The 20881-nt window shown below is 37.8% G+C and overlaps 1 protein-coding gene across 1 annotated transcript; it reads right to left on the minus strand.

Moving 5' to 3' along the window:
* Positions 1-1273: 1273 nt before the first annotated feature.
* On the minus strand, positions 1274-20072 carry APELA (apelin receptor early endogenous ligand). The gene is made up of 3 exons (XM_016194635.2): positions 19797-20072; positions 18296-18385; positions 1274-3397 (listed from the first exon to the last, which is right to left on the minus strand). Exons 1-2 carry the CDS (start codon positions 19867-19869, stop codon positions 18297-18299), a joined length of 162 nt encoding a protein of 53 aa, XP_016050121.1. The 5' UTR covers positions 19870-20072; the 3' UTR covers positions 1274-3397; position 18296.
* Positions 20073-20881: the final 809 nt, after the last annotated feature.

A 20881-nucleotide genomic window follows, 5' to 3' on the forward strand; every position in this document is an offset into this window, starting at 1 on the left:
CCACAAGAGGGGATTCGGGCTCAAACTGGGATCCTTATGCAGGTCCTTGTTCTTAGTGCCACCTGCGCTACCGCCGACTATCTAGCAGGTTATTTTTATCAGGCCTGTTTTTTCATCATGTCAAGAAAGAAAGATAGTATTAGTACAATCAACACCTTAGAGAGTCATACTAAAAAAGTTTTCACAAATTAAAAACACTTAATAAGGCTAGGGAGATAGCATGATGGTTATGTAAAATACTTTCATGCCTGAGGCTTTAAAGTCCAAAATTCAATTCCTTTAGGGCCAAAATGAGGTTTAGAGAAAGCAGCTGTGTGTCCCATTTTATGTCATTTATGGAGCTTAAAAAAAAAAAAGACACTGAAATCTATGGACTTTCTTTGCCTTTTGAGAGTAATTATTTAAAGAAAAAGCACAATCATTTGATTTACTCAGTTTAGATTTCTTTGGGATTGTATGCTTAAATAGAAATCTATTTAAAAATTAATAAATCTATCTAATGTTAGTGTTACTAGAAACAACAACAATAAACAGGCCAAACAAATTTTGTAAATTTCCTCAAAAGGAAAGGGAAGAAAATTGGGAGGGAATTAATCCAGAGTTAGGTGAACGAAAGAGAGACTCAGAACTCTGGCTAAGTACGACTTGTATATCCTAGTGGTTGAACGCACATTTGGGAAAGTATTTAGGTTGGTATTCCCCAACATTTTCAGTTTACTCTGTGGTTGTGGGTCATTCTCAATTTCTTTTCTTTTTTTTTTTTTTTTAATTTTCTTGGCATCTTGCTGGTGGCACACCCAGTTCAGTTAAGCTCACATATTACTGTGCACAAGGACCCAGAGGATTCAGGCCTTGCTCCCCACCTGCAGGAAGGAAGTTGCATGAGAGGTAGAACAGTACAGATGTTTCTCTTTCCACCTCTCCCTATTTCTCTGTTTCTCTCGTAATTAAACCAAATATATAAACAAAATTACAGATGTCTCTCTTCCTCTCCACCTCTTCCTATTTCGTCCCTCTCGTAATTGAAACAAATATATAAACAAAATTACAGATGTCTCCCTTTCTTTCCACTTCTTCCTATTTCTCTCTGTCTCTCTCATAATTAAAATATATATATAAACAAAATAAGATAAGCTGTGTCAGGAGAAATATCAGGTTACTCAGTCTGGAACTTAAGAAGAACCATGGAAATAGAGACAGGTATCGGAATAATTTCTACTATATTGTACCTAAGTCTCTGAACATTTCTTATATGAAGCAAGGACAATGTACATCCAAATCACTGGGTATTTTATTGAGCAGTTACTGAAGTTGTAGAAAGAGAAATCCGTAAACATTTAATCAGTTTACAATAACATGAGCTAATTTTAACTGTTTCTGTGAACATGATCATCTATATTGAAAAAGTGTGGTTTTATATTCAAAGAAATGCATCTGATTATAAAATTTATGATTCTGTTGTATACAATATATAAACTGTGCTTTAAACATAAACACAATAAATGGTAGTATAATAGCTTATGTTTCTACTGAAATACACTGTGCCAAGAAATTAAAATGATTATCTCCCCCAAAACATGCAATTTAAATATGGAGGTGTAACAACTTTCATAAAATTATCTTTTGTTTGTGTATAAATTTAATTACAAAAATTTATACAAGCACCTTCCAATCTAAAAGATACCTTTCTTTCATAAGCTATAAAATTGAGACAAATCGGGGGCTGGGCGGTAGCGCAGTGGGTTAAGTGCACATGGTACAAAGTGCAGAGATTGGTGTAGGGATCCTGGTTTGAGCCCCTTGCTCCCCACCTGAAGGGAGGTCGCTTCATAGGCGGTGAAACAGGTCTGCAGGTGTCTATCTTTTTCTCCCCCTCTCTGTCTTCCCCTCCTCTCTCCATTTCTCTCTGTCCTATCCAACAACAAAGATATCAATAATAACAAGAGGGGGAAGAATAATAACTACAACAACAATAAAAACAACAAGGGCAACAAAAGGAAAAAAATAGCCTCCAGGTGCAGTGGATTTATGGTGCAGGCACCAAGCCCCAGAAATAACCCTGGAGGGAAAAAAAATGAGACAAATCTTGCAAATATTCTTATTTCTCAAGTATATATGGTTTTATTTTAATAAGAGAGTTCTGACTTATAATGGTACAACTATCCCACATTCTAGATATGTTAAGCCCAATCTTTTATTTTAACAAAATAAGAGTTAATGGTTGGTGACTTCTCCCATTTTATGTTTATAAAATTTTTATAAATTTATAAAAAATGTTTATGTTTAAAAATTCTAATGTAAATTTTCATACCAAGACTTAACTCATAGTAAAATAGGAAGAACTTTCTAGCACCAGTCTAAGTCTTTCAAAAAGTACAAGTTATAGAGCATAGTTAACAACTTGGAATGTTGTTATTTGAAATGTCAACCTTAAGGAAAGTATTTTAAGGGCTGGGGAGATAGCATAATGGGTATGCAAAAAATTTTCATACCTAAGGCAGCAAAGGTTCCAAGTTTGATCCCCTGTACCACCATAAACCAGATTTGAGTTATGTGTGCTTTGATAAAAAAAAAAAAAAAAAAAAGTTAACCTTAAGTGGGCCTATCTGAGGAACTTTCAGTACAAATGAGTTACGGACATGAAACAGAAATTCCAAAGAAAAGTCAAACTGACTTTTTTTTTTTAACATTGATTTTTAATGCTTACACAATAAAAAAAGACTCAGAGATCAACACTTCAATCTTAAACTAAATGAGCAATAATTAGATTTACAACTTCCTCTTATAATTTAAAATGGCCATTAATCAAAATAAAATATTTTTATAAGCATTAAAGTGTACCATGTAAAAGTGGTAGCCAGTAACAGCTTCCTTCTTAGTCTCTCTATGTAAATAATTCATGAATCCATTGTTTTCTTTATTCTTCAAAGTCAAATGGTCAAGGCAATTAATTCAGATAGTGCATATACATATATATTTTAAGTCACTGAAATGTACACAAAATTTAAAATTCAAAAACATCGGGGGAAATATAGAAATATAAAATGAAAAACTTTCAATTCTTGCACATTTTTATTAGCATTCTAAGACATTAAAAAACATTTTTTTTCTTTCAACCAGTGTACAATGGTCATGTGCAAAAAAAATGGGAGACTTTTGTTGTGCAGGTAATTGTTGTGCTTCAGAATGGAACAGCTTTTCAATTTGTGTCATCCTCCTCTAAGAAGAAGGCAGAAAGAAGAGAATCCTGTGAAACGAATAAACCAGCCCAGGTGCTTTGCAAGTGATTCCTTTGTACAGGAACTTAGACATAATCACTCTAGTCTTGGTGGATAGCTTCCCTTCCCTTTACTCCTCTTCTGTTTCTGGCAGACCCATGAAGTTACTTAGACAAGATCTAGTTTTGGAAGGGAAGGGAAAAGAAGCACATCAAAATTAGAAATACGATCTAGCAGATTAATTGACCCAGACTTCATAATCATGTGACAGTGAATTATGAAAAATGTATCCGTGCTGTTCTGTACTAAAAGCAAATTTTTTTTTCTGTTATAAAATATAGCACCTATCTCTCTCTCTCTCTCTCTCTCTCTCTCTATATATATATATATATATATATATATATTTAGATCTGAATGTATGTCATTGGAGAAATTTATTTTCATTTATTTATTTTACTAGAGCAATGCTCAGCTCTGACTTTCTGTAGTGCTGGGGGCCAAACCTCGATGTTCAGGTCTCAGACACTAAAGTCTCTGCATAACTATTTTTCTTTCCTCCTCCTTTTTTCTTTCTTTTCTTTTTCTTATTTATTTTATTATTATTATTATTTTGATCACTAAGGTTATCATTGGGGCTCAGTGCCTGCATTATGAATCCACTGCTACCAGCAATGATTTTCTTCTATTTTTTTTCTTTCCATTTTTATCTGATAGGACAGAGAGAAATTGAGAAGAGAAGGGAAATAGAGAGGAGAGAAAGATAAACACCAGCAGATCTGCTTTACCACTCAAGCATTCCACCTGCAGGTGGGGAGTGGGGGCCTAAACCTGGGTCCGTGTGTTTAGTACTATGTGCACTTAACCAGGAGCACCACTGCAAGGTCCCCTCTTTGCATGACTGTTATCATATCTCGCCAGACCTCTGTTTTTCATAATATTTTGGGTTTTGGTTCCTGATGTTTATACCAACTATTTGGAGTAGGCTGTGGGTCTGATGTGTGTTTGAGCATGGATGGTTGACCCCACACTCCCACCCCAAGCTAGTCTATCAAACTCCCCTTGGCATGCCAGCCTTGTGTTGGAGCGAGATGCGGCCAGAGTACGCTGGGAATTTCAACCTTCCTATCAGCCTCACTCATCATCTACCCCTGCCCCCTTCTGGTGGGCTTCACCTTCCTTATATTTCTATTTCCTTGTTCCTGCATCACCATCCATACCTTCTCATCACCTTGATCTCTTTTCCCTTATAAGGAAATATTGATCTCATTGGCCAGCTGGCTACTTCCCCTGCACAGCTACCCCTTTATAAACTAACTTGTACCTGTATCAATAAAAAGGTTCCACTCGGGAGTTGGGCTGTAGCGCAGCTGATTAAGCGAAAGTGGCACAAAGTGCAAAGACCAGCATATGGATCCCCATTTGAGTCCTGGCTCCCCACCTGCAGGGAGTCACTTCACAAGTGGTGAAACAGGTCTGCAGGTGTCTGTCTTTCTCTCCTCCTCTCTGTCTTCCCCTCCTCTCTCCATTTCTCTCTGTCCTATCCAACAATGACAACAATAATAACTGAAAGTAAATAAATAAATAAAAAGTTCCATTCCCCACAATAGTACCCTAAAGAGGTTTGTGTATCGTCCTGCACCATACGCTAGAAGACCCCCTTTAGCGAACTCACTCCTGCCTCATCTCCCCTCCCCCCCAGGAACCCCGACAGTAGGCCAACAACAACAACAAAAGACATCAGAAGCAAAGTATTAATCATAAGTATTTTATTTAGCAGAGAGCATGGTTCCTTGAAATCTTTTAATGTTATAAGACTATGTGACAATTATTACTTAGAATTATGTTTTGAATATATGGTGTTATCATTTCTATTCGATGATAAAAATAAGGCCAGCAAGACAACTCACTTGACCATGCACCTGCTTTGGCATATGAGTGACCCAAGTTCAAGACTGGCCATCTCTGCACTGAAGGAAGTTTTAGTGCTGTGCTTTCTATCCTTCTCTCCTTCTGTCTCTTTTCATATCAAAACAGTTGGTCTGAGAGGTAAAGCCCCATGGGGGGTGGAGGATGACCTTTTACAGTGGGTGGAGAATTGTCAAGATCCTCCTAGGATGTTAGCTTGGGCTGCCTCCTAAAAACATTTCTAGAAGCCTCCACCTATTTCTTCTTCTCTTTTCCTGACAAGTCACAGTTGGGCATTAATTACAACCAAATTAGGAGAAAAACGATGCAGGCATGTATGTCTCTTTTAGAAATCATTCCCAACTTAGAGAGTCTAGATTCTGAACATAAAAATGAAACAGGTATTTTGCTTATTTGATTGAAAAAGACTATTATGTATTTACAACACCCACTGTTAGCCAAGAATATGAACAATAGGATTTTCTTGACTTGGCTATTATAAGAGTTAACCGGTATGGATATCCTTTCTTCCTTCTTCTTCCTCTATCTCTCTCTCCCTCTCAGCTGGGGAACTAAACTTGGCATTTCTGAGCCTCAAGCATGAAAGTCTGTGCATAACCACTATGCTATTTCCCCCACCTGTAAGTAACTTTTCTAGAAAGCAAAGGATGGGGGTAGATAGCATAATAATTATGCAGAGACTTTCCAAAGTCCCAGGTTCAATCCCTGCACCACCATAAACCAGAGCTGAGCAGTGCTCTGGTAAAAAGAATATATATATCACAACTGGAGGGCTTTTTTTTTTTTTTTCTGTTTCAAAAGATCCATTTATTAATGAGACAGAGAAAGAAGAACAGAAAGAATCAGGACATCATTCTGGTACATGTAATTCTGGTGACTGAATTCAGAACTTTGGGAGTCTAGCACTCTGCCCATTGCAATACTTCCAGAACTGGGAAGGAAGGAAGGAAGGAAGGAAGGAAGGAAGGAAGGAAGGAAGGAAGGAAAGATGGAAGGAAGAAAGGAGAAAGGGAAAATGGTAGAGAGTGAAAGAGAGAAGGGGGAGCACTGTGGTCCCTCTTCTCAGTAAAGTCACCATCACTGATGAAAATTCTTTTTTAAAACAGAAACAAACAAAATAAAAGTTTCTGGACAATGTCCAAAGGACCTATAGCAAATAGGAAAGAATTTAAGTGCTGTAAACTGAATCTTTGTGTTCCTCCAAAGTCATACATTGAAACCAAAATCTTCAGGAGTTGGGTGGTAGCCCAGTGGGTTAAGAGCATGTGGCACAAAGTGCAAGAACCAGTGTAGGGATCCAGGTTTGAGCTTCCTGCTCCCCACCTGCAGAGGTTGGGGGGAGTCACTTCACAAGAGCTGAAGCAGGTCTGCAGGTGTCTATCTTTCTCTCTCCCTCTCTGTCTTGCCCTCCTCTCTCCATTTCTTTCTGTTCTAACAACCACAACATCAATAACAACAACAATAATAACTGCAACAACAATAAAAAAGGGCAACAAAATGGATAATAAATATAAAAAAATAAAATAAATTTAAAAAGCTTCAATGTGATGGAATTCAGAGATTGATCGATTCTCCAGAAGTGATTAGGTAATGAGGCTGGGAGGCCTGTTGACTGTGATCATGGAATTAATGCCCTTCTAAAGCAGAACACAGGGGGCTGGGCATATGTGAAGACCTAGATTCAAACTTCTGGTCACTCCCTGCAGGGGAGAGAACTTCACAAGCAGTTGAACAATGCTGCATGTCTCTCCCCCCCCCCCTCTCTTTCTCCTTCCCTGTTTCTCTGTCCTTATAAAGATAAAGGCAATAAAAGAGGGAGGGGATGGAGTAGAAACCAAGGGCTCTTTCTTTCTAAAATGTGAGCACAGGGTGGAAAGATAGCTGTCTCTGAAACAGGAAGCAGGTTTTACCAGGTACTCAGTCTGCCAAAGCCTTGTTCTTAAACTTTAACCCACCAAAAATATAAGAAATAACTTTCAGTTGTTTATAAGTCAACTAGTCTATGGCTATCTGTTATGCCAGCCCACACAGACTAAAACAGTAGATAAATCTAATAGTGACTGGAGTCAGAGCTAATAAATAAATCAAATAGAGCAAACTATACATAAATGCTTCCTCTCCCCTCAGTTTCTTTCTCCTTTTCCTTAATTATTTTAAACTCTTCTTTTTTCACTAGAACACTGCTCAACTCGGGTTTATGGTAGTGCCTACGTTTCAACTTGGGGCCTTGTAAGTCCAGGCAGAAAATATTTTATTTTTATTTATTTATTATAGGATAGAGACAGAGAGAAATTGAGAAGGGAGGAGAAAATAGAGAGTGAGAGACACCTGTAGCCCTACTTCACCACTCCTGAAGCTTATCCCCTGTAGGTGGGGATCAGGGGCTTGATCCACATCCTTGTGCACTGTAATGTATGTGTTTAACCAGGTGCGCCACCATCTGGCCCCTATAGGCATGAAAGTATTTTTATTATTTTTTTTTTAAGACTTTCTTTTTTTTTTTTTTTTTTCTTTCCCCTCCAGGGTTATTGCTGGGCTCAGTGCCTGCACCATGAATCCACCGCTCCTGGAGGCCATTTTTTCCCCCTTTTTGTTGCCCTAGTTGTTGCAGCCTCGTTGCGGTTATTATTGCCATTGTTGACGTTGCTTTGTTGTTGGATAGGACAGAGAGAAATGGAGAGAGGAGGGGAAGACAGAGAGAGAGGGGAGAGAAAGATAGACACCTGCAGACCTGCTTCACCGCCCGTGAAGCGACTCCCCTGCAGGTGGGGAGCCGGGGGCTCTAACCGGGATCCTTACGCCGGTCCCTGAGCTTTGCACCACGTGCACTTAACCCACTGCGCCACCGCCCGACTCCCTGCATGAAAGTATTTTATATAGCTTCTATACTGTCTTCCCAGTCCTCCTCTCAGTTTCATTAATGGGCTTAAAATTGTATAATACCATAAAGTAAAGTTGGAGTTGTACTATATGTATAGTTTATACTATATTTTAAAAAAGGAAAGAGTAGAGGTAGATATATATCTTTACATCTTGCTGGATTTAAAATAGTATAATCTGATATCGATTCTGCTAAATTCAGGTATGTATTACTTATGTTTTAGAGCATCCACTAAGAAAATAATATAGAAAAAAATCATTAAAGGATTTAAATTTTGCAATTGAAAATATTTGCTTAGTACAAAAGGAAGGAGAAAAGGAAAAACAGAGGAACAAAAAAACACAAGAAACAACTAAAATGTTAGCTATAAATTCAACTGATTATCTGGGCCACAGAAATAGCCAAATGGTCCCTGCCAACTTCTATGAAGCCAACATCACTATGATACCAAAAGCAGATAGGGACACAACCAATAAAGAAAACTACAGACCATATCTCTGATGAACATAAATGCGAAAATATTGAACAAAATTCTAGCCATCCGGATACAGCAGTATATCAAAAAGATTGTTCATCATGACCAAGTGGGGTTTATCCCAGGCATGCAAGGTTGGTTTAATATACGTAAATCAATCAATGTGCTCCACCACATCAACAAAAGTAAGACCAAAAACCACATGGTCATATCAATAGACGCAGAGAAAGCCTTTGACAAAATTCAACATCACTTTATGATCAAAACACTATAAAAAATGGGAATAATTGGAAAATTCCTGAAGATAGTGGAGTCTATATATTACAAACCTACAGCCAACATCATACTCAATGGTGAAAAACTGGAAGCATTTCCATTCAGATCAGGTACTACACAGGGCTGCCCACTATCACCATTACTATTCAACATAGTGTTGGAAGTTCTTGCCATAGCAATCAGGCAGGAGCAAGGAATTCAAGGCATACAGATTGGAAGAGAAGAAGTCAAACTCTCCTTATTTGCAGATGACATGATAGTATACATGGAAAAACTTAAGGAATCCAGCGAGAAGCTTTTGGAAATCATCAGGCAATATAGTAAGGTGTCAGGCTATAAAATTAACATTCAAAAGTCAGTGGCATTCCTCTATGCAAACACTAAGTTAGAAGAAATTGAAATCCATAAATCAATTCCTTTTACTATAGCAACAAAAACAATAAAATATCTAGGAGTAAATCTAACCAAAGAAGTGAAAGACTTGTATACTGAAAAATATGAGTCACTACTCAAAGAAATTGAAAAAGACACAAAGAAGTGGAAAGATATTCCATGTTCATGGGTGGGAAGAATTAACATCATCAAAATGAATATATTACCCAGAGCCATCTACAAATTTAATGCTATCCCCATCAAGATCCCAAGCACATTTTTTAGGAGAATAGAAAAAATGCTACAGATGTTTATCTGGAACCAGAAAAGACCTAGAATTGCCAAAACAATCTAGAGAAAAAAGAACAGAACCAGAGGCATCATACTCCCAGATTTCAAACTGTATTACAGGGCCATTGTCATCAAAACTGCTTGGTACTGGAATATGAATAGACACACTGACCAGTGGAATAGAATTGAGAGCCCAGAAATGAGGCCCCACACCTATGGACATCTAATCTTTGACAAAGGGGCTAAGACTATTCAATGGGGAAAGCAGAGTCTCTTCAACAAATGGTGTTGGAAACAATGGATTGAAACATGCAGAAGAATGAAACTGAATCACTGTATTTCACCAAATACAAAAGTAAATTCCAAGTGGATCAAGGACTTGGATGTTAGACCAGAAACTATCAGATACTTAGAGGAAAATATTGGCAGAACTTTTTTCCGCATAAATTTTAAAGACATCTTCAATGAAACGAATCCAATTACAAAGAAGACTAAGGCAAGTATAAACCTATGGGACTACATCAAATTAAAAAGCTTCTTCACAGCAAAAGTAACCATTACCCAAACCAAGAGACCCCTCACAGAATGGGAGAAGATCTTTACATGCCATACATCAGATAAGAGTTTGATAACCAACATATATAAAGAGCTTGCCAAACTCAACAACAAGACAACAAATAACCCCATCCAAAAATGGGGGGAGGACATGGACAGAATATTCATCACAGAAGAGATCCAAAAGGCCGAGAAGCACATGAAAAAATGCTCCAAGTCTCTGATTGTCAGAGAAATGCAAATAAAGACAACAATGAGATAACACTTCACTCTTGTGAGAATGTCATACATCAGAAAAGGTAACAGCAGCAAATGCTGGAGAGGATGTGGGGTCAAAGGAACCCTCCTGCACTGCTGGTGGAAATGTCAATTGGTCCAACCTCTGTGGAGAACTCTCAGAAGGCTAGACACGGACCTACCCTATGATCCTGCAATTCCTCTCCTGGGGATATATCCTAAGGAACCCAACACATCCATCCAAAAAGGTCTGTGTGCACATATGTTCTTGGCAGCACAATTTGTAATAGCCAAAACCTGGAAGCAACCCAGGTGTCCAACAACAGCTGAGTGGCTGACCAAGTTGTGGTATATATACACAATGGAGTACTACTCAGCTGTAAAAAATGGTGACTTCACTGTTTTCAGCTGATCTTGGATGGACCTTGAAAAATCATGTTGAGTGAAATAAGTCAGAAACAGAAGGATGAATATGGGATGATCTCACTCTCAGGCCGAAGTTGAAAAACAAGATCAGAAAAGAAAACAGAAGTGGAACCTGAAATGGAATTGGCATATCACACCAAAGTAAAAGACTCTGAGGTGGGTGGGTGGGGAGAATACAGGTCCATGAAGGATGATAGAGGACATAGTGGGGGTTGTATTGTTAAATGGGAAACTGGGGAATGTTATGCGTGTACAAACTATTGTATTTACTATTGAATGTAAAACATTAATTCCCCAATTAAAAAAAAAAAGAAATAGCCAAATGGCTATGCAAAAAGCCTTGTGCCTGTGACACCAAACAAAGGTCCCAGGTTCAGTCCCCACACCACCTATAAGCTAGAGCTGAACAGTGTTCTAGTAAAATAAAAACAATAACAATAATAATCAATTAATGAAGTAAATAATCCATTCAAAGGAAAGATGGTTATCAACACCTTTTAGATTCAAAGTCACAAGTAAATTTAAAGTAAATATACATATAGAAATAAGCAAACAGTAAAACTTTTGCAACCTGTAGGTGGTATGAGCTTGTACATAAAAACCTCAAAAGAAGGGAGTCAGGCTGTAGCACAGTGGGTTAAGCACACGTGGTGCAAAGGACAAGGACCTGCGCAAGGATTCCAGTTCAAGCCCCCAGCTCCCCACCTGCAGGGGAGCCACTTCACAAGCAGTGAAGCAGGTCTGCAGGTGTTTATCTTCCTCTCTTCCTCTCTGTCTTCCCCTCCTCTCTCCATTTCTCTCTGTTCTATCCAACAATGACGACATCAATAACAACAACAATAAAAAAGGGAAACAAAAAGGGAATAAATAAAAAAAATTTTTTTTTTAAATCTCAAGAGAAGACAAGTAAAATAGTTTCAAGCCCAGCGTCTTGTGTTGAAGGAAGCTTCAGAGCTGTGGTCTCTCTTAACCTCTCTGCCTCAACAAAAAAAAGAAAAGAAAAAAGAAAGAAAAGAAAAGAAAAAGAAAGAATTTATTAAAACTATACAAATAATAATTTCATCAAGGTTAGAAAATATAAGATCAATTACATATAAGTCAATTATTAAGAAAATTCCAGGGAGCCAGGTGGTGGCACACATGGTTAAGCACATCTGTCATCCTAAAAAAAAAAAAAAACAGGCAAAATGGCCACCAGGAGCAGGAGTGGTGGATTCATAGTGCCAGCACCAAGCTCCAGAAATAACCTTGGTCAAAAACAAAACAAAACAAAAACTAATTAATTAAGTAAAAGTAAGAAAACTCCATTTACATCCTAGTGCCTCCACTTCTACCTCTCCTCCAGTCTTTTACTTTTGCTACAAGACACCATACCCAGTCCACAGGCAACATATTCAGCTAAAGATACAAAGATAAATATGTGTTCTGAGTTTGGCTAAGTGACTTTATGGCATTGTTGCCTCTAAGCACCCATTTATTCCGTCAAGGACCTTAAATAGGCACTAACTCCTGATACGGCCTTTCCAGTAAGTAGTCCTTGTGATCAGCAGTCTCTGCTGCTTCCAGGGTCTGTATTGGATACCCCTTTGGGAAGACCCCTGCTGTGCTTACCAAAGCCAGATTCTGTTGATTTAAATTAGTTTATTTGTAGCCCCCCACTCCCATTCCTTACCCCCCCCACACACAGACACTGTATTCTTTCCACAACCTCTACAAAGACAGAAATTCTGCCTCAACTTCCCCTAGTGGTCCCTCAAGGCATCTTGTATACTTATTTCTGGGTCCTAGAGCAGTTTCTCTTTATCTCAGTTTCTTCAGTAGCCAACTCAAGTCCTCTTAAGATTACTATTATATACTTCTAGTTCCCTTTCTTTTTAATCTAATAATAATGTTATTATTATTATTTATTTATTTATTTTTACCAGAGCACTGCACCTCTTCACTTCTGGCTTATAGTGGTGAACATCAACACCCTCAATATACACATATGTGTGTGTGTATGTGTGTGTGTGTGTGTATAGTTTTTGCCTCCCTCCACTTCCTGGGGCTTGGTGCCAGCACTTTGAATCCATCACTTCTGGCATCCCTCCCCTCCCCCTTTCTCATTTAATAGAACAGAGAGAAAGTGAGAGGGAGAGGGAGAGAAAGAGAGGGAGAGAAAGACAGATACCTGTAGACTTGATTCACCACTCACAAAACTGTCTCACCTGCCAGGTGGAGCATGGGAGCTTGAACCAGGACCCTTGCCCATAGTATTATTGTGTTTAAATAAATGTACCACTGCCCTCAATCTATTTAATATGATGACTTTCTTTATCAGTAGTAGTAGTAGTATGGGGGGGAGGACTAATGGCTTACAGTAAATACAGCTGTTGAGACATGGGTAAAATTTCCCAGTTTTCAGCAAAACGCTCTCACTTCCAGCCTAGCTCCTCTTCCACCATCATGCACCAGGACCTGAAAACCTCCCTCCCCCAGCATAACCATTTATGCTGTCTCCCCAGCCTTCCTTCAGGATACACACGTTCAGTCTTCAAGGCATAGATGGCATACTGAGGCAGGGAGAAGTGCAGTCAGCTAACAGTGGCAGTGCAGTAAGGCAAGTACTTTCATAGATGTACGTGCTGTAACACATACATTTAGCAAGAGTGTCAAACTCAGGGAAGGATGAAGTGATAATGAAGCGGGGGAGGGGAAAACATTTCAGGCAAAAGTACATCTCGAGAAATAGCAAAGTTGAAGAATGTGCTGGCTTGAAAGTAAAGGTAACAATAATAATAGCATTTCTAGCTGCTATCTGTTTAGCACTTACTATGTCTGAGGCATGCTTATGATAAGGTAAGAGAAAAGTCTTACCAATGGTCACCAGTCATTGAGCTAGCTGGCCAGAGCTGAAATGTAAGCTATCCATATTGTCTTGATTCTGTCTTCCCCTTCAGGAAAGAGGTGATAGATGGTATTGGGTGTTGTCTATTGAAGTAGGGGAGTTCCCCCTGTCAAGAATTTTCATCAGGGTGTGACATGATTTGAGCCAGAGAACTAGTTCTCTTGGATCATGCACTGATTTGCCATGTGTGCAACCCAGGCTCAACCCCCTCCCTTACCACATTGAAGGAAGCTGTCTCTCCCTTAGGAAAAACAAACAAATAAACAAAAAAACAAGTAAGCAAAGCCAGTGATATGACTGGATTTACTATTTAGAAGGGTTAGATAATAAAATAAACCAATAAGCAAGAACTTCTCAGAACCAAAATGAAGACCAGAATCTTCTGTTAACTAAGATGTTGAAGTCATGTTGGGGAGATGTAATACTGCTGAGACAGAGTTATGGAAATAATATCTCACATGTATAATTCAGAAAGAGCCTTGAATTACAGAATAAGTAGTGTGTACAAAGGCCCTGGGAGGTGGCAGCACAGAACTTGGAAGCATGAGGTATACACACACACACACACACACACACACACTTAAATGTAAAATGCAGTGTGTACATAAGGCTTGGTAGTAATCTGTATATACACTACAGAGGTTGTGGTGTCTGTAGAACAGTTAAAGTGGCTCTAAGAAAGCAACTGGATACCCTCCTACAGGTCCTGAAAAGAACAGCAAGTGATGTGTTCTTGAGACAAAGCCAACCTACATGTATGTATGTATGTATATATATATATATATATATATATATATATATATGTTTAGCATAGGTTCAATAATGTGTTCATGGATTAGTAAGAGGAAAGTTATTAGGAACCTTTCCCGGAATGTAACAGAGAGCAAGTGTGTGGGAAATAGAGGGGAGGGAAGGAGCAAATAACCTTTTCCAGAAATTTGGCCATGTAGAGAAGAACACTATGGGATCATTGTTTCTTTTCTCAAAGATGAAACATCATCAGTTTTGACACATGGAACGTTCTGAGGAAGAAAGGGAGTAATTACTGGATCAAGGTTGCTGAGGTGTGGAGAGACTGACTGTACTCAAGAGAGACATCTTTTAATGGAAGATCGGGAAATGAAAACAGAAGTGTTGCAGATGTAAATCTTCATGGTTTGGGGCAGGGGCTGATTGTGAAATTTGGATAAGCTCCATTTTCTCTAGGAAGAGGAATTAGCTCTCTCTGTGAATTAGAAGAAGAGGTTAAGATTTTTAAGAAAAGGTCACTAAAGCTTTGAAATACAGCTTAGGGCAAAGCAGTTCTTTCAGAAAGCCCAGCTAAAATGGGAGTATCCCACACTACAGTAGATATTTGGGGCTGAAGGCAGAATTAACTTCTCATTAAGTCAAAGGCAGAATAGAAAGAGAATAGTTAAGACAATAATACACAGTTGTAGAAAGTGTTGTGAAGCAGGGCAGAAGAGGTTGGGTCAGACATCTATAACTTTGAGGGGACCAGAATAAGTCAGAAGGGCTGGGAGAAAATGTAGTAGTAGCAAAAAGGACTTGAACTCAGGAAGTCACAGTTAGATCCCCAGCACCACCAATAACCACAAATAAATATGGTGGTGGGGTGGAAGGTGGGTACAGGTGAAAGTGCATTTTGAATGATAGTTAAGATGACAGGGACTATTAACAGATCTCAATTTAAAACAATATGTTAATGCCCTAAGAGATGGTGTAGTGGATAAAGCATTGGACTCTTGAGGCATAAGGTCCTGAATTCAGTCCCCAGCATCGCATATGCCAGAGTGAAGCTCTGGTTCTCTCTCTCCTTTTTTTTAATTTTAATAAATAAATAAAATTTTTAAATAAAATACTAAGAGCTAAGGAGATAGCATGATGGTTTTGCAAAAGGATTTTCATCTCTGAGGCTACAAGGTCCCAGATTCAATCCCTAGCATCACCTTAATCGAGAGCTGAGAAGTGCTGTGGTAAAAAAAATGTAGGTAAGTAAATAAATAAACATTAAAAGACATTTTAACCAGAAAAATAATTTATAGTTATTGCCTCTGGAAAATGAACAACTGATGATTAAGACTCTTTATTTTTTATTTTTACAGTCTTCCATACTGTTAGGAAAAAAAAAAATCACACCATGAAAATGTATTATACTTAAAAAAAAAATTCTAAAGTAACACTAGCAGAGTGTGTAGCTATCTGGAAATGAAAGCACTGACGTGAGATTTTGCTGTTGGACGGGGGAAATCCTTAACATCTAAAGTTCCTACCTATTTTCTACTCTAAACCTCTTACAATAACCATTAAGCCTGGATTTCCTGAAGTCCATTCTCTTGCTTGAGTCTATTCTAATTCACTTAGGGCTGAAAATAGTACCAACATTATTTCTGTGAGTAAACACTATTACCAAGACATGAAAATGTTATACAGCACAGCTTTTTCTACTTAATTAACCCAATTGTACAGATCCGGATATCTCACTAAGGAAGCACAGCAGAGGACACTATGAGCTAGAAAAATTGAGTCAGGATTATAGGGCATCCCCACTAAGTGAGCTAAAAAGGGAAAAAACATGTAAGAGGCTTAATCTGGAAACCTTCCAAAGCCAACTGTTTACCTTCCCTATCATTTTACAGTCTTACTTGACCCTAGCTGAATCTAATAACCACATGTGATTTTATCTAATACCCGCTGAAAATGGAGGGAGAGGATTGAAAGGAAGTTTCTGCCTTAGTTCCCGTATTTTGACCTGCACTGCCTTTCCCTAATTGTCAAGTTATTTTGTTGCAAGAGAGATTAAAATTGTGGAAGTATTTAGGGCAGTGAGAATTATACTATAAACATTTGACAACAGTCGTGACTATAAGCACTGAGTGAACAAGATCTTGGGAAATTATCTTATGTGCATTGGTTTTTATACAACTACAGGGTTCCAAAAAATGTGACTTTTAAATATTCTTCAAAGAATTGTAGCAGAAGGTAGGGCTAGTGTAAGCTCTGAGGAAATAATGCTTTGATCTGAGCAGTTTAGTTTTTTCAAGGACTCCACCAAATTCTTTAAAGGACTGTCATTAACTGTTTTGTTAGCTTTTATATAAATTTCTACTTATTTAACTTCTATTTAAATTTCCTTTCAGTTTGCAGATTTGTTTTGTAGGCCAAAATGTCCCTTAACTCTGGCAGTTTGATCTCAGGACTCTATCTTGTCCATTTGAAACCCTTTTGTTTTATGGCAGGTGGCTTGTGGAGAAAGTCAATAGAATCTGTGTGACTAGCTAAAGGCTTTGATTTGTGTTATATGGATATCTTTCTCTGTATATGCAGGAATTCCTTTGCTACTGTGAAATGCCTCCTCTCCTCTTTGTTATTTGTGGAGGAGTGCTGGGAAAATCTTGAACTTGTTCACTCCTCCTAAGGGTATATTTATCATTATCTATATGAGACTGAAATACTTAGTCAACACACACTCAAAAGGTTTTGTAGCATATACAATCCCCTGAAAGCATCCTTTAGTTCCCATTAATTGGCTTCTTAGAAATTTACTGTGTTTTCCTGGATTCCTCTTCCACCAAACCTATTCTTCATATTTTGATAGCAAAGAATAACACAGTACAGATACAGGCATGGAGAATTTGGCTTTTTGTCTTAATTCACTTGATAAACGCAAATTACTGGATTGTCCTTGCTTTATTTAAAGCTTTTCCACTGGGCTTTCACAAGATAGCAAAAGCTCCCATTAGGCAATAGGCACAGCAACCATTCTTTCCTCTGGATGAATAGAGTCATAAATGCTACAGTTAACAGACCAACTGAGTAAGCTAATTTAGCGCATGTTGGCCAGTTGAAGGATATAGCTAAGGTTTTCTTTCTTTCTTTCTTTCTTTCTTTCTTTCTTTCTTTCTTTCTTTCTTTCCTTCTCTCTTTCCTTTTTTTGGGAGATACATTGTATATACGTTAAAAAACTTAAAATAATTACAGTGGAATACTAACTTATTTTTTAGTACAAAGAAACTACTTAAATTTGGGCAAGTTTTTTTTTTTTGCATTTAGTGGAATCAATCAATATTACTGATGGGGGTGGTAAAATCAATGGTATTTCGATGAGAGTTTAAAAAATAAGGGAGGAATTTATCCCTAAGGATGCAATTCTATGAATGAAGCTGTAAAGTGTCATCCTGTTAATATAAAGTTGACTTTCTGTATGAAAAGAATTATTTGAGGCTAGGGAGATTGCCTAATGGTTATGCACAAGACTTATGCCTAAGCCTTGAAGGAGGTCCCAGGTTCAGTTCTCAGCACTACCATAAGATAGAGCTGAGCAGTGCTCTAGTGTGCATGTGCATATGAGTGTGTGTTTCGGGTAACTATACTCTAATGCTTGCCAGCACACAGTTATCTTATGGCAAATGTGCTTATTCTGGATAATTAGAGTGTGGACACGCTTTCATAGTTGAATTCTCCTGATCTTTTAATAGTGCAAATTCTCAAATGCCTCCAGTAGGATTGACCCTCCAGATAGCCATCACTCAGATTCAACTGTTGTCAAAAATTTTCTGTCCCCATTAACTATGAAATCAATTTCCAAATATCATGTCATTTCTCTGTTTCATTAGCTAGCACACGTCTCTTAAACTGACATCACCATAGAGTCATTATCACATATTACAACATAGACGTAAACATTGCTTGGTATATGTAATCTGGAACACTGCTCAAATAGAGGAAAAGCTGTTTTTTATCAGAAATACCTCAGGGGAAGGGCACTCGGGAATGGAGAGGTAGACATCTCCTCTGAAAGCAGTTGTGTCTGTGAAATTTTCTTCTCATTATCAGATTAGCTGGGGGGGGGGGAGAGACAGAGAAATATTAGAAGCACTTTTTTTAAAAAGTTAACTATTGCTGAATTTGTAGAATATAAGGATCCAAATTGTACTGAGATGATTTGTACTTTGCTCAGATGTGGTTATGATATGAAAGATGAATGTAACATGAATACATGAGATGAATTCCAGACAGTTCATATTAATGACAGGATCTAATAATAATTTCCTCTTCCTTCTATTTGACTTCTTGCTAAGTGTTCCCAGACCTTTGATTTTATGTAGTGGACTAATCACAAAGATTTTCCAAGGATATTGTCCAAGGTGCCTTGTATTTCAAAGAAGTAGAAATAGTTTGACTAGCAACTGCTGTGAATAGTTAACAAGAGTTTGGCTGCCTTCTAAGCTACTGATTTTGATTTTTTTTCCCCCTCCTTACCACCTTTCTTTCTTTCTTTTTTTTTCTGTTCCTTTTTTAAATAGAAAGAGCCAGATTAGGGACATCACTTGAAATAACTTCAGGGATCTAACTTTTGATTAACTGAGGCAGAAGCTGAATTTTTAACCAATGAACCATTTTCTGTTCTAAATGGAATATATTTAGTTAGTAATCTCCCATACTTGCATATATATCAACACTTTTCTATTACATATGGGGGTTTCTTTTCCCATGTAGAAAACTTTCTACTTTTTTTTTTACTTGTCTTTAAAGTCAAAGCACATAGAATAAATCTATTTAAGTTTCTATTCATTAAAAAAAACACACACAATGGATATTATTCTAGAAAAAATATGTTAAGTCAATTATTACTAATATTATCTTGACCATATATACTTTTTGGCTATATAAACAAAACAATACTAAAATTGTCACTTTAAAGAAAATCATACATTTAATCATATATGGAAATAGCAACTATTGACCTGTTTTTAAGATTTCATCTCCATTTTGCCACATTATTTCTTTAATTCCCTTAAGGTTGTCACACTTTAACCAGCAACATGCTCTTTAAAAGAGATATTTTTTTGATAGGGACACAGACCTTTGGTGATGGGAGTCATGAAAAAAAAGACTGTACTGTAAACTGCTATTCAATAAAGCTCTGAAGTTAAAAATACACATATGTTGAATTTGCATCTTGCCTGCAAAACTGTGTACCTCTTATAGGAGCAAAATATGGACTAAGTAGATCAATATTTTTTTAATTTAGAGAGATAATCGTAAGATAGTCATTATTTAAGAAGTTATTTAAAATATACATATACCCAAATAGCAGACTTAACATGACAGCACGTTTCTGAGATCCTTTGCATTTGTCCCCAATGCCCACAAACGCACCTAAACGATTTTTCAACTAAGTGAATACAATCACTGAAGAACCCACAAACAGGCATAACAACAAGTTAGTACAAACTATTCAAGTCCTACCTGGTTTCTGTCCGTTGATAAGAAGAAGGCTCATCATAAAAATGAAAAGCACAAAGAACTGTTGGACTCTCATCTTTCTGCAACAGGAGCGTGAAGCGGTAGCTCTGAAAGGCAGCCAAACAATCTTTGAATAGTCTGGGCAGTATCTGTGTGGCTCTCCTCACATTCTAATGACAAACCTCAGAGAACTGCCAGCTGCGCTTTCCAGAAAGGTTAATGATCACATCAGACAAGGTTACTTGTATGCCGTGCTGTGGTCAGAACCTCCCTCCGCTTCAAGCCCCTCCCACCTCTCTCCTATCCCTCCTCGTCACTCCCCTTTATTTCCATAAGCAAATATTGATGAAATAAAGCATTCAAGCATTCTGTGACTTCCGTAGAGTTTGTGAGCTCCTTGGAGGGAGAAATCCGTGAACGGTCAGGGCATTGCCTCCTCCCCCTCATTATTTGCATCCGTTTAAACTTTGCATTGCCCATATTGGTCCCACATGCTGAAACCCCGGGGAAGGGCAGAAAGTCTCTCTTTTGTCCTTTTCAGAAGGGTTTCTGCCACTCGAACTTAAGATTCTCAAATACTTTGTGGCTGAACATGTGCTTGAAATGCTTTCACTTTACCAAACCTACTGCAAAGTGGTACTTACTTAGCCTAAATCTCAAAATTGCATATTATCTGTGGGCTCTACCAATAAACATTCCAGGGGGTAAGAATGTCCTGAAATAAATCTGGAAAATGTTTACTTTTTTTTTTTAATTTCTGGTATACCATTAAAAAAAATAATGGAAATCATTTTTATCTGCAACACTTTCAGAATTTCACAAAAGTTCAGGCAAACCACAGACTCACAAAATATATGTTCTGTTAAAAAAAAAGTTATATGTGATGGAATGTCAGACTCATATGGCACAGATGCTGAAAGAGACAGAAAAAATCTCAGGTCACCTTCAAGTGAATTCAGAAGACACAAAAGCAGCCTTGGGTTGTCATTTACACACATAAACACATAAAGTGTTCCTTTCTTTCACAGGTACCTGTTATGAATGTATATTACTATCGTGACTATAAAGCAGTCAGAATGATGGTGTGG

This window comes from Erinaceus europaeus, chromosome 19 (genome assembly GCF_950295315.1).
Source record: "Erinaceus europaeus chromosome 19, mEriEur2.1, whole genome shotgun sequence".
NCBI classification, from domain to species: domain Eukaryota; kingdom Metazoa; phylum Chordata; class Mammalia; order Eulipotyphla; family Erinaceidae; genus Erinaceus; species Erinaceus europaeus.